We start from the raw sequence: 14,188 nt of genomic DNA, 5'->3' as shown, positions 1-14,188 counted from the left end.
TACGCAAGGTATTTCCTCATTGGGGGGTGTGTGAGGTCCAAAAATCTGATAATGGAACTCACTTTTTTAATTATTTTACGGAGACTGCAAATTTGTTGAGGATCCGGCATAAGTTGTGCTCCATATAAAGCCCTCAAGCCAACGGGATTGTAGAAAAGATGAACAAACTTAAAGAAAATGTTGTGTAACTTTAGGAAGGAACTAGGTGCAATGTCTCCCTTTAGCTTTGTTTAGCCTGAGAACGCAGCTCAGCAAAAACCACCATTTGTCCCTGCACGAGATAGTGATGGGAAGAAGGATGCACACACCTCTTACTCCCACTCACGGAGCATCAGATGCTCACAGGGTAGCAGGAGTTTTGGGGGAGGAGTTACTCGCGTGAATTACCTAAATGGATTAAAGTGCTCTCTCAGATTACTCATGAAAGAGAAGATGCAGCCGTACCATTGGCGACCGATGAAAAACTTGCTGCTGCTATATTTCCGGGCAAGAAAACATATATTCAAAATGTTGCCACTGGAACAAGCATGGGTTCCATGGGACGTACACAGTAGTGTCTGCAACCCCTTTTGCTGTTAAAGTGAAGGAGTTGGGGTATGGGTTCACCCATCCGATATTCAAAAGGCACCAGACACTGCTCCACCGTCCCATAAAACTGATGCATATTACATCATGTTCCCGATTGCCCTTTTGCAGTTTGAATTAATCTAATTATTGACCCACTATGAGTTGAATCGTGCATTACGTTCGCTATTGACCTGTTACAGCGTGCTGTGCACCACATTCCCTTTTTGACGCAGTTGCTCATTGAGTTTAAAGTGCATAAATTATCAGTCCCTTTTTTATATAATTACAGCGGATTCTGGTACCTTTTCTATGATGATGGATTTGTGATTGTTTGCATGGATGTATGGTTTTTCTCTCCCTCTGGAGGTGCAACAGCACAGATGTGCAATATATATGTTACTTAGTTTTTTCCTTGCAGATTGTATATTGCTTCTGTGTGATTATTTTAAATGGTGGAGGCATATAAAAAAGGGGGAGCTATGGGATTATGGAATGATTTTGAGAACGAAACACTTGGGGATAACACAAACTAGGATTGAAACTGAGGAAGATAGAGAGTACAGTCAATATAAGGGCATTATATTTGACACTGTGGCCGATGTGCACCAAACCGGACATGTGGTATTACCACATGCCCGAAGCGGGGAGGGAGATGTGAAATAGAGCTGCTATGTATGCTCTTTTGATACCTCATACGACGAGCGCACCCAAGATGTGGCATCACAAGAGAGCTGGTCAGTCCACCAGTTGATCCAGTGACACTTCCGAAGGTTCAAATGGCACGGATCGAGACTGGTCATTCCCACCGGTCCAGGCATTGAAGCTCCGACGAGGGTCCTCAGGCAGAGGAGCAGTGCTTTGCTGGAGTGGTGCTGGTCAGCTGCAGGGGTTATTAGCAGGCTGCTCTTCTTTGTAAAGGACTGAACTCCAATGAGGATCTGAAGAACGGCTGCAGGCATCCTCCTTTTATCCAAGAACTGGACTGGAAGCTCAGCCAAGTCCACCAATGGTAAGGATCTGCACCATTCACACTGGCAGCAGCTACCCAATCCTGGATAATCACTGGCCACCACATCTACCGAGCAATAGACATTTAGGCACATGGATGTGTACTGGACTAGACTAGACAGTTGCAGCCCCCACATCGGCATGACAAAAAAAAAAAAACGCTCTCCTGGGCCTGCGAAAGCAGCAGCTTTCTCCAGGAAAGGGTGTTCCATGTATGGCCTTTCCTGACCTGAAAAGGCAGGAAGAAGGCCAAAGAACAATGTAGTCACAGGACAAGCAAAAACCTTGAGGCTTGTCCATTTTAGGATGCGAGCCACCTTTAGTATCCCTTTGCGGTAAATGCAAAAAGGTACGAGGAAAAAGTATAAAAACATGGTAAAAAATATCTGCTGCACCCAGCTCATCATTGGCACATTGTAAGAGTAACCAAAAAGCCATCATAGAAAAAGCTAGGATAAAAAGTATCCCAACTGCCCTTCACTTTAGGCTGATGTGTGCAATTGTAACAATATGAGAAATTCACACAAAAAAAAAAAAAATACAGTATCCCAGTAATGACAGTCTTAGTGACTAATCAGTTTCCCCTAAGAATGAGGAAACAAAAAGACAGGGGAAGTGAAACAGAATGCTTTGGTTACCTCCAAAATTCAGGTCAGAGGTCCAAAGAAAGAAAAAAATAAATGGAAAAATAAATAATTAAAAAACCCTCTTTTAATAGGCGCGCTGGGCTTTAAAACACAGTATTTGGTTCACGTCATGTATAAGTTGAGCTAATGCAAGCCTCAAACCATTGAAATAAAAGAAATTACAATTTGTAGCTAAAACCTCTCTTGTAGTGCAGCGTCTCACAAACGTGCAGCGTTACTTTTTAGAGCCTACAGTGCCGCTCTTGGCCTCAGAAAAGAAATGGGTCACAGCCATGGATGGAAGGTGGGGCAGGTGGCCACTCTAAAGCCACTGACTAAACAGCAAGGCTGCATACAGTAAAAGGAATGCTGGCCTCTGGGGGATAAGTGCTTAAATAAACCCATTGAGATTATGAAAAGATTTCAAGCAATAAGGGAAATCAAGTAATAACAGCTTCTGGGAGAAGGTTACATAAAGAAGCAGTGCACATTTGTTGCGGTCTTTTGGCTCATTTATTACTCTGTTGCAGAAATCAAGAGAAGACAGTTTATTAATGTTTACTCATGGTTATAGCGTGGGAATTTAACTATGTGCCCCGGGGCATTACCTGAAGTGTAATGCCCCCTCTGCTCGGGGCTTATTGCTCAATCATATATGATCTGCTCTAGGACTCTTAAGGAAGGTGCAGCACGCAGTACTAAAGACAGTCCAGTACATTTCAAAGGGGAAAACATGAATTCCAAACTTGGAGCATTTACAAATCATCCAAGTAGATGCTAAAACCATACTAGATTGTGTTACATGCCCGTCTCCCAAACGAACCTAAAGATCTGGAAAACAGCCTCCCAAAATCCTGGGAAGATGAATGCATATCATCACATAATGCACCCAGATCAACAGCAAATAGGTCCGGCATAAAAACAATGGTTACTGCGTTAAACCGCATGGAACTAGTTATTGACATCTTCTCAACCAATTAGAAAGTTTAGTGGGCCGTCAAGAACTTCTGGTATTGGCAGCATTGTGAACATTCGGTCTTCAGAAGAAGACGGGGACACAACAATGAAATTTGCAGGCAAGATTCTGTTCCAGCAAGACTCTCTGGTTTGGCCTTTTCTTTTGGTGCAACATTCTATTTAACACACGAAACAGAAAACATTGGAACATGCTTTCACTTATAGAAGAAACATTTACTTGTAGATGCCACCTAATGCATGCTCATATTAAACCTGTTCCAGTTCAACCAAGTTAAAATTATTAACTTAGGAAGACAACCATATTACTTATTAATGCTACAAAATGATACCACATTTAATTTACTAACTCATTTTGTCGGTTTACTTTTACTCACTCTTCAAGCCCATTGTTTATTTCACCAAGAACCATGTGCTAATAGCCTTATAGATTTCTTAAGGAGTCATTATCACTTGGGTTAAATGGCCCTTTGCCATCTTATGGCCCAAGGCGAACATGTCATTATCCCGCGATAATGACCCCTCCCACGCTCTATATGCTATATTAAATAAAGGTAAACGACGAAGGAAGCTCTTTGAAACTCCTGCTCACCTCAGTCAGCAGCCAGGGATGCTCCTGGACCAGCCTATTCCAGTCGGTGTCATAGGTCACTCTTGCATACTTGAACCGATTCTGCACAGCGGCCGACGTGCAAATGTATTTGTATAGGAACTCTTTCCCAGTCTGCTCAGAGATGGCTTTGGCAGACATGGCTGTTCACTGCTGATGCACTGTTGTGAAACTACAAAAAGAAAAACAAAGATTTACATTAAATATGTTCCCGCCTTCCTAGACACACGACCTTGCGCAGCACACAGGCAAACAGAGATCAGTGAACAAGCAGATCGACTATTTTTCCGTTGTATGCAAGTTCCAACGCAGCTCTCTAGTGGCACCACGGGTTTTCATGTTCTAAGGCAAGAAAGTCATTCTCCCTAGGTTGAGCGACAACATCCGAACCAAAGAAGTAATCTGTCAACAAGTGGTTTGATCTTTACCTACAAATGAAATTGATCAAAACCGCAGTAACCATGGGCATCTGTTAGTCCAGAGGTCTCTAACCTTTACGTTAGCTAGAGCTACTTGTAGTGGAGAGCTACTAGCGGGCGATATCGGGGTGGGGATATTTATAAACCTCTGAATATTTACCAATATTTTTTTGGCCCAATTATTTCCTCTCTATAAACAGATGGAATAACATATGCCTTCACGATTATATTAAGAACTTCAAAACCCTCTTTGTTGCATTATTATTTATTAGTAGCTGTCTCAAAAAGACAGATATTTGTTGGACTACCACACAAATATCCTGTAATTTGTGTGCCCTTCCTTTGCGTTTTATGGAGGCTTTCTACATGTGAGGCACACTATTGTTTTCCAAATGTGCATTTCACATTTCCATAAAAAAACAAAAGTAATTTCCAAATTGAAAAAAATGCTGCTTGCGTTCACTAGTTTTCGTTGAAATGTTTTTTTGTCAGACACCACACATACTCTATTTGTGTGCCCCTCTGTGTTTTAGCACAGGTTATATTTATAAAGATGTTATATACTTGTCAAACTGGTTAATCACAAATAAATGCTTCTGCTGTGCAGACAGCAGTTTTTAGGAAATTAAACTGTGGGTTCATGGGTGCCAACTTTTGATTTTCATTCCAGGGGAAGAAATATCCCCACCTCCATCCTGAATATAAGCAAGCAGCCAGCCCAACCCATACCCTGGCCAAACACATTTTATAGTACTTTTTCCATGATTCCAGTGTTATGCAGACGACACTCAGCTCATTTTCAGGCTACCCTCAGCCACCTCTTCTCCGTCCCTCATCTCCGACTGCCTGTCCGCCCTCCAGGAGTGGTGTGCTGCCAATGATCTCTGCCTTAATGCCAGTAAGACCAAGATTCTCCTCATTGGAACACCTGCTCCCTCATTTCCTGTCACTCTCTGGTCGGCCTCCCTTGGCCCTCCTCCTGCTCCCACCAGTGAGGCTAAAAACCTCGGGGGTCATCTTCGACTCCACACTCTCCTTCTCTCCTCACATCTCTGACATCTCTAAGAAGGCCCAATACCAGCTGCACCTCTTCGGGGGCATTCTTCCTTTCCTCTCCTTCCCCCAGGTGTTCAATGTCTCCAGAGCTCTGGTTCTCTCTAGGCTGGACTGCTGCAACAGCCTCTTTCTAAATCTGCCTGCTTCTACTCTCTGACCCTCTGCAACTCATCCAGAACAGGACCGCAAGACTTGTCCTTGGCCTCAAGCCCAGGGATCGTATCTCTACAGGACTGACATCTCTGCACTGGCTTCCAGTGGCTGCGAGGATTAAGTTTAAAACCCTCGGTATGGTCCACAAGGCCTTCTGGGGCCTGGGGCCTCAATACCTTCAGCTCTCTCTTCCAAAATATCTTCCTTCTCAAGCTCTTCGCTCATCCGCATCCACCTCCCGTAGGGTCAGTCGCTTCTCCAAGCAACGAGTTGATGGTAGATCTTTCCTCGGCTGGGGCCTCCCTCTGGAACAGCCTCCCTGAAACTTGAGGAGAATCATCTCCGGTTCCGGAAGCACCTCAAAACCTCTTTGCTTCGGCCTTTTCTCCTCCTCTTCCCCTGCTGACTTCCTGGCCGATACTGAAACTGCATTGGCCACCTGCACTGGTCACCTGGCAACACCACCCTGCTCTCAAGCCCAGCCACCTCCCCCTATCCCCAGTCGCACACCTGCACTGCTTTCCTGCCAACCCCCCGCACTTAGGGACTGTTCTGTACCCCTACAGTCCCACCACTAGCACTTGACACCTGATGTCTGCACTACCCTTGCACTTGCCACCAGCTGGCCGGACGCTACTGATTGTTATTTATTATCCCATGTACTTCACTGTCCCCTTCCCCTCGCCCCTGCCCTTTCCTCCTTCCCTCTTCCCATGCACGATCTGAATGACACCTGGCCTAGTAGGATCATTGTCTGTCTTCTCTCTGTTCCCCCCCCCCTCCCTTGCCTCGTCGTGCCTTGAAACACTTATGATATGATATAGCATTTAGTTTTGAATATATAACATCTCACCATCGGTCTGTCAACCTGCTGAGCTACCCTGGTAGGCTTCTACTGTACAGCGTGTCTATGGATCGCTTAATGTACTAAAAGTGGATGTACCTGTGTCATGGAAGTGATTTAAAGTGGAAATGTACAGTGTGGAGTTTGGAAAGAAGCCACATGAAAGAAATTGCACAATTTTTTAAATATTATTTTGAACATTTGCAGGCGAGCAGCAGTGCTACTGTGATATTTTCATTGTGTGGTCTCAATGATCCTGATCCTACCCCAACCCCTCTGACATCTCTGGCAAACAAGAGCAGCTTTCTTAAGCAAGACAGTGTCGGGGGCACACAAGGCCAACTCTGGTACTACAGGCGGCCTGCCATCCGTTAGGGAATTTGCAAGCAGCTCCATGTGACACAGAAGCCAAGCTCCCCGCCCCCAATTGGGATGACCAGGGTTCGGATCCTACTCAAGGAAAATAACTGCAAAAACACAGCATTGAATAATTTAACTTTAAAAAGTGTTTCTTTTTCAGCATTTCCAGTGCGGGCGACTGAAGAGGCTCAGGCGAGCTACTAGTCGCCCGCGATCGACCGTTTGGCGACCTCTGTGTTAGTCTGTTCCACCTAACCCACAGAGATAATGATGGGCATCCGACAGCGTATTCCACCTAACCCACAGGGATAAAAAAATAATTTTAAAAAAACCACTTCCCATCTACACCAGAGACACAGACCAGGCTAAACCTACTACCCCCCCAATCTCAGATACATTCAACAGCTTGTTGAGAAAAAGCAATAGAGCAGGTTCCCCAGCCAATCCCTGCCCAACGGACATCTACAAAGCCATCCTCTCCCAGAAAATGCAGGCAGAATACTATCTCAACCCCTTATTAGCAGCAGGAACAGTGCCACAAGCCTTCAAATCTGCTTGCATCAAAACACTCCTTAAAGACACAAAGGAGTGTGGGAGCCCGTCTACCGAGAGCGAACATGGGTCAAATACTCTGTTCTATGGAATTACTTCCACTTAGGGGGGTCTACAACCACGTTTTGCCTCACTGCACTCTTCACAGAGGAGAAATATCAATTTGCATACGAGTGAAAGAAATTACATAGAACAGGGTATTTCACCCATGTTCATTCTCAAGAGAGGGGCTCCCACACTCCCTTGGCGACCGTTAAAAAAATAAATAAATAAATAAAAAATATAAGAAAAAGACATTTCAGGAAATGTGGAAGACCTTACCAACTACCAACCACACTTAAATATCTCATACCCATCAAAGCTACTATAAAGCTATGTCTACAAACAAATCTTGGAATAAATGGAAAACCACCATTTGCTAGATCAGGCACTGGTAGGCTTCAGACCCATCAGAGGAACGGAAGCTGCTCTACTCTATCTGGGACAATTTAAACACCAACGCAGACGCCAACATAAACTCAGTACTAATACTACTCGATGTCCCAGCAGCCTTCGACACGGTCAACCACGACACTCAAAAGACTAGATGATGTTGGGATCGGCAACACAGCTCTTCTCTGGCTTTAAACATTCCTGACAGAAACAACTTTGCTAGCACCATTCAAAACAATTCCTCAGAAAAAACAACATGTTGAGTCCCACAGGGCTCTTCACGGTCACTGTTACTCCTTAACATTTATAGGACAACCCTAAGCAACCTCAAAAAAGACCTGCCCTCACATGCTACCACTACGCAGATGACACCCAATTCATCCATCGATGCCAGTGAACAGGAAAACCCAACACTAACCCACTGTTTCAATTAACTAAACCAATGGATGAGCACCAACAGCCTTAAACAACCCAGACAAAACTAAAATCATGACAACACCCAATGAACTTTCCATGGCCAAACGAGCTGGGAAACTCGCCAGAACCATCCAGGGTGATCAGAAATCTTGGAAGTCTAATGGACAACAAGCTAACGCCAGAACCACAAGACAACGTGATAGTTAAGAAATGCTTCCACATGATGAAGACGATACTTCCCTTCTCCTTCACACACAGACCACCCTCCATCATTTCCCTCATCATGTCAAGAATAGACTATGACAGCAGCATCTCCCTGGCAATGCCAGTTTACCGGTTGAGAAGGTTACAAGGAATACAGAACGCAACAGCAAGACTACTCCTTAAACTCACCAGAAGAGACCACATCACACCGGCACAGAGAACGCTGCATTGGTTGCAAGCACTCTGCACAAAAGATAGAGCAATCCACGGCCAAGGAGTAGAATTCATAGAGGAAATATTCACCATCTACAAACCAGCACAACACTAAAATCCAGCAATGACATCCGCCTGGAGCTAAAACAATACTCAAAATATAAATTTGGAGGATCAGCGTACTCCTGTATAGCAGTGAAACTCTGGAACTTGCTCCCAGAAGAAATACGAACAGAGGATCATCTCAACTTCAGGAAGCTGTTAAACGGGCCTCTAACACTCAAAACTGGTACTAAATTCATATGTATCTATAGGGTAGCATATATATATATATATATGTACATACACACACACACACGCCTCTACTGCAAAAAAAAAAAAAAACATAAAATCATCCCAAACTACAACGAACTACACACACACCACTAAACAAGATACCACACAAACCGCACACATGCACACAGCCAGGTGATCCTCCCGCACTGTTCCACACCAAGACGCTCCCAACAGCACTTGCACTTTTCACTCTCAATAAGCACCCCCATCACTCCTTCCACATAAGTGGAAGCAGCACAAGACCAAATACCATGACAATGGCCATCTGCTAGCCTATTCCTAACCCACAGGGATAATGATGGGCATCTGGTAGCCCATTCCTAATCCACAGGGATGATGGGAATTTGGAAGCATATTCCACCTAGCCCATGGGAATAATGATGGGCATGGAAGAGTATTCACCTAACCCAAAGGGATGATGATGGGCATTTGGTAGAATATTCCCAACCCATAAGGATAATGATGGGCATCTGGTAGCATATTCCTAACCCACAGGGGTGATGGGCATTTGGTAGAGAATTCCACCTAAGCCACAGGGATAATGATGGGCATCTGGAAACGTATGTATTTTATTTATTGAACATTTGTATGGCATCTTTACAGCAAAACGTTTTCCAGCACCACAAGATAAAATAGGAGACTTTCATAAAGTAGACAGTCTTGGTGATCTCATCCAGTGCTATGGGTGAAAAGGAGGTAAGCAGGGGGGCCAGGGGAGGCCTGTACGCAGGCAGAGGAGGGAGGGGCGTTGAGGAAGTTCAGCCGTGTTGTTTATGGCCCCAAATGTGCAGGCTTGGATATGGGCCTGTTTCTTCGAGCAAATGGAGAGTATGTATTGCCTTTGGAGCAGGCGACAGGCAAGTTTGTAGGAGGATGTGCTAGAAGCCAACCACTTCCGTTCCACAACTTTGCACTTGCAAGTGGGCTTCATGCGGATCCTCATAGCAGGGGCAAGGACATCAAAGGTGTTGGAGGGGAGGTGAAGATTAGCAAGAGCTGTGTCAGTGTGAGAGGGAAGAGTAGAAGTTGTGAGGTGGTTAAAGAGGCAGCAAAGGCAGCTACTGACACTTTCTTCATTGGCCGAAAGGACGGAGAAGAGGACTGGCAGTGTGAGCAGAGGCTTATCCCAAAAAAACCAAGGCGCTCCAGATGGGAGGAGTGGAGAGCATGGTCAGGGCAAGAGCGAGAGCGAGAGAAGTAGCGAAAGGGTTCGAGAAGGAGATATCAGGTGTGCCAACTGAGTGGGTTGTGCCAGAGGAAAAAATGGTGAGGGAAAGTTACAGAGGTTGCGGAAGAGTAAAGTGGCTGCATCCAAATAGGTGAATATTGAAGTCTGAGGAGAAGCTTGAAAATAGAGGTCAGAAGGGAAGAGGCAAGATCGGCCCAAAAGTCCTGTAGATGGTAGTGAGAGTGAGCAAGAGGGAGGGAGAGACGCAAAGCTTGCAGACAAGACATTCAAAGGAAGGGTATGTTAGGATATGGCATTTATGGCCTATACACAATGGTTTCAAGGCGTGACGAGGCAAGGGAGGCGGAACAAAGGGAGGACAGACAACGATCATACTAGGCCAGGTGTCATTCAGATTGCACAAGTGCCTGGGATGTGGGAAAGGGACAGTGCAATACATGGGAATAGAATAACAACAATAAGTAAAAGTAACGGCTTTGTACACAGGATTTTGTATGACCCGTCGCATGACCCCTCTTTCACCTTTCTCAAGTCAGTTAGATACCTTCGAATGAGGTACCACTCCTGTAAAAGGTATTGTATCTTGGTTTCAAAGTTCAATCACTCATCTGTTCAATTTTACATCGCGTTGGTTATCATATGAGTTTCATACACTGTTCACTTCAGTGCCCACCATACAATCTTGCCACTTGCAACCTTGGCTTCAACACGGACCGGTCTGGTCTTGGTCTCCCCAACTCACCGGGTACCTCCAACACAATGCAGGATTCTTCAGCCTAGTTTCCTGGTTTTACGCTTTCTATTGGAGGTTTCGCGAAAGGGTAAAGGTATTACAGGGAAGGGGAAATACTGCGTCTCGCCATCCGGTGTCCCACTCCCCGAGGACCCCTCAGCCAGGTGATCCTCCCGCACTGTTCCACACCAAGAGAGAAAGAGCGAAAGAAAGAACTCACCCAGATTTCCAATAATCAAGTCTGGTAAAGGCAGAGTTGCAAGAGGACACAATGCAGGTGGGTAGGCCAAATCCTGCTTAAAAATCACCACAATTGGATTACTTCCTGGGAAAGTCTCCCCGAAACATGGGAAAGAACAGGGATTGCACAGACAAAAAGGAGCAACTCTGAGACATACAAAATGGTTACTCAGTACTAGGGTGGAAAGAACCTCTCACAATAGATAACTGAATTTTCATATGAGGTGGGTAAATAAATGCCACCCATGCAGGGAGGCAAAAAAACGTTGGGGAGACCAGGCGTGAGGAGAACATTCTAAGTTGTACGGAACCCTTCATGCTCAAGGGCTAACTTTATAGCAGTCTCCAAGAAGATGGAACACAACTCAGCGACCTCAAAATGTTAAGAACAGAGTAATGGCAAGATTGGAGAGGAATTAAAAGGTTCGGAACAAAGGCAAAGCTAAAGGAAGTCTGTACATCAAGCTGGCAATTTCAACATCTAGATGATGCAAAACAGAAGGTAAAAAGGTAGAAGCATTTCCATTCAGAAACCAGGGCAGAGCCCCTAAATCAATGTATCTAAGGGGGAGCAAAATACTGTGGTGTCTCGTACTTGCCCAAATTGATCTGTGGAAACGCATAATAGACTCCCCTCTCCTTCGGTGGCTGGACAAGTGTTCAAACATGGTGTCAGGGGGTCACAAAGACCATCCACACACAAGTGGACCACTAGGATTCACGAAACCGATCGTGCTCTGTGCCACACTTGAGGGAGTGGGCTGATGGGCAGAGCACAATATATTAAAGGCTAACAGAGCATAAAGAGGCAGCAAGCCAACAAACAAGCAGCATACCAGCCACATTTAGTCCCTAAAAACATGCAAATACTCACTAGACCAAGAAAATAAAATGGAGTAAAAATGTGCCCAACAAGAAATAGGACATAGACCCATAGGCCTGCTTCCCCCCCAACGAACCTCGGCAGAGACCTTTTAGATAAGTGGTACCAGCTGGGTTGCAACATGAAGAAGGCCATCCAAGAACAGGAAGTTTGGATACACTGAAACACAGGATAAAGACACTACTGGCGATTGGCTTCAAAGATTCAGAGGCACATTGCTCTACAACTCCACAGATCAGAGGTGAGCCAGGTCTAAGACCCACAAACTCTACCCAGGGATTTTTGTCCCCACTGCCCAGGCTACAAATTATGTTGAACCTGCCGATCTCTCAAACATGGTGGCCAAATGACGGATTCCAGCAATTGGATATTTGACAAGTACATGCTTAACTAATCTAGGGATTTGTCTAGGGGTGCTCCTTGCAAGACTAGGTTGAAGTGCCCTTGACATTCTTATGCTTTGCTCTTAAGCTGTAGGCAGATTCAGGGTGCTGTTCCAATGGAGGGGTGGACTGTCCCGATTGGCGACATATTTCAAATTAGCATAAGTGTTTAGGATTTCCATTAATGTCCGCAATAAGTAGATAATGGTCATCTTTGATGCAAATCACTTCTCTATGCAACGCATGCATAGTTTCCAGCCATGCAGGGACATCATATGGAATTTCGAATTACCCTACACCGTCTTTGTGAGGCTGAAACAGAGCACACACTCGACCCAGATGAATAATTACCAGATACGAAAGGAGACCAACACCATCAACAAAACCTACAATATTTACATTGTTACAGTAGAGGTTGATCATTAGGGAGATATAATGGCAGTGTAGGAACCAGAGGAAGGTGAAAGTTAAACAATTCCCCTTGAGGCATATTAGGACGTCTGCAAAAGGAACAGAAGCGGAGAACGGGCAAGAACCCTAAGCAGTAGCACAGTCTGCGGACTACTAGGGTGTGGGGGAAATCAGTGTTCAGAAAGGAAGGTGGGGAATGATTTTGAAAATGTCAAGAAGGTTGACAGGCAGCGGTTGCAGTATAATTCCATAAGAAGAGCACCACATTGAAAATGATGGGCGAGACAAATCAAGGTGAAAGAAAATGGAGGAAGGAAGAAGTTGGTTGATGTGGGCAGGGAGACACATCCCTTCAGTCTTTGATGAATTAAGCATCAGGCAGTTTAGTGCCAATGATTCATAGCAGAGACAGTGTGATGATGGATGATCATTGCTGACTGAAGCAGACGATTTGGGTATCATCGGCAAAGAGATGTTATGAGAAGAGATTTCTAAGAGAGAAGGTATAAAGCATGGATTGGTAAGAGCAAAGGACAAAACCTTGGTGATTAAGATTACCATAAATGATAAAACAGTCCATTAGAGAACCTGTAGATGTAACACTACTCGGAAATCAGTCTTAACCAGGCAAGAACCAGAAAGTTCAAGAACAGGCCTTTGTGCAAGAGAGTTTGCCACTCATAAAGTGAAGGCAACAAACAAACAAACATTGCTTCATTTTTCTCTTACAAGTTGGCATTTGGTAGAAATTCTCCTAGCTGCCTGGGAATTTTGTTCCGAGACTGCACAAAATGGCCAAAGAACAAGAACCAGGAAGCCGAGCTCAGACATTTACCCAAACAGTCATCCAAAGTAGCTGCAAAACGTAAACAGCTAAGAAATACTGCATCCACCAACACGGACCTTGGGGAGAACATTATGGTCAGAGTGCAGACCAATGGACATACCTTATGCAGATAATGTACTCACCCACAAAACCGAAAATATCCTGTGAAGCTATCAGCTGGATGGAATACAGAAAGAAAGCATGCTTGTAGTCCAAGGTGAGGCACCAACTCCCCCCTCTTCCCAGTTACCTACTCCCTTCGCCCACCTCAGACTAAATAAGCACAGCCATAGTATTTTCTGATACAGGCAACATTTACAGTGAACAGTAGAAACAGGACTGTTAGGAGTTATAGAATGCACCTCAGCCATCAGCATGGTCTCCATTTGCTCTGGCGGCTGAGAAGCATGGATGAGCATTTGGTTAGTAGGGATGAGAGCAGAAAATGCAAGAATGATATGCTTGTGTTGATGGGTACAGACCAGAAGTACTTGGTGCTCTGCGTTCATATGAGCTTCAGCGTGCTCGGTGTTAAGAGCATTGAAATATAGTGCTCGGATACTTTGACTGGGACCTTTGATAAAGCAAGCTGGTTGTAGGGGTGTGATATTCCCACCAAGACTATACTCTCTTGGGTTGGGCTGTGGAGCTGAACCATATCACTTGTGCTCATTTGAGGATGAAAGTCTAACTATGCCTTGCATACACAAAAATCGGATAGAAAGCAATGTTTTGGGAATTCATAAAGTAC

The 14,188-nt window shown here is 44.8% G+C and overlaps 1 protein-coding gene across 4 annotated transcripts in view; it reads right to left on the bottom strand.

Moving 5' to 3' along the window:
• The window catches only part of ACLY (ATP citrate lyase), a 434,227-nt gene that overhangs the window by 372,893 nt on the left and 47,146 nt on the right, over positions 1 to 14,188 (bottom strand). For all 4 annotated transcript variants that reach the window (XM_069634496.1, XM_069634498.1, XM_069634497.1 and 1 more), the window contains exon 2: positions 3,769 to 3,958. In XM_069634496.1, coding sequence (XP_069490597.1) covers positions 3,769 to 3,927 — 159 coding nt within the window. In that variant the 5' untranslated portion in view covers positions 3,928 to 3,958. The remainder of the gene's footprint in view (positions 1 to 3,768; positions 3,959 to 14,188) is intronic.

The sequence above is a fragment of the Ambystoma mexicanum genome, chromosome 13 (assembly GCF_040938575.1).
Source record: "Ambystoma mexicanum isolate Mex_15411 chromosome 13, UKY_AmexF1_1, whole genome shotgun sequence".
In the NCBI taxonomy this organism is placed as follows: Eukaryota; Metazoa; Chordata; class Amphibia; order Caudata; family Ambystomatidae; genus Ambystoma; species Ambystoma mexicanum.
Note: the sequence above shows the minus strand (reverse complement) of the source record. Positions and strands in the feature narration are given on the sequence as shown.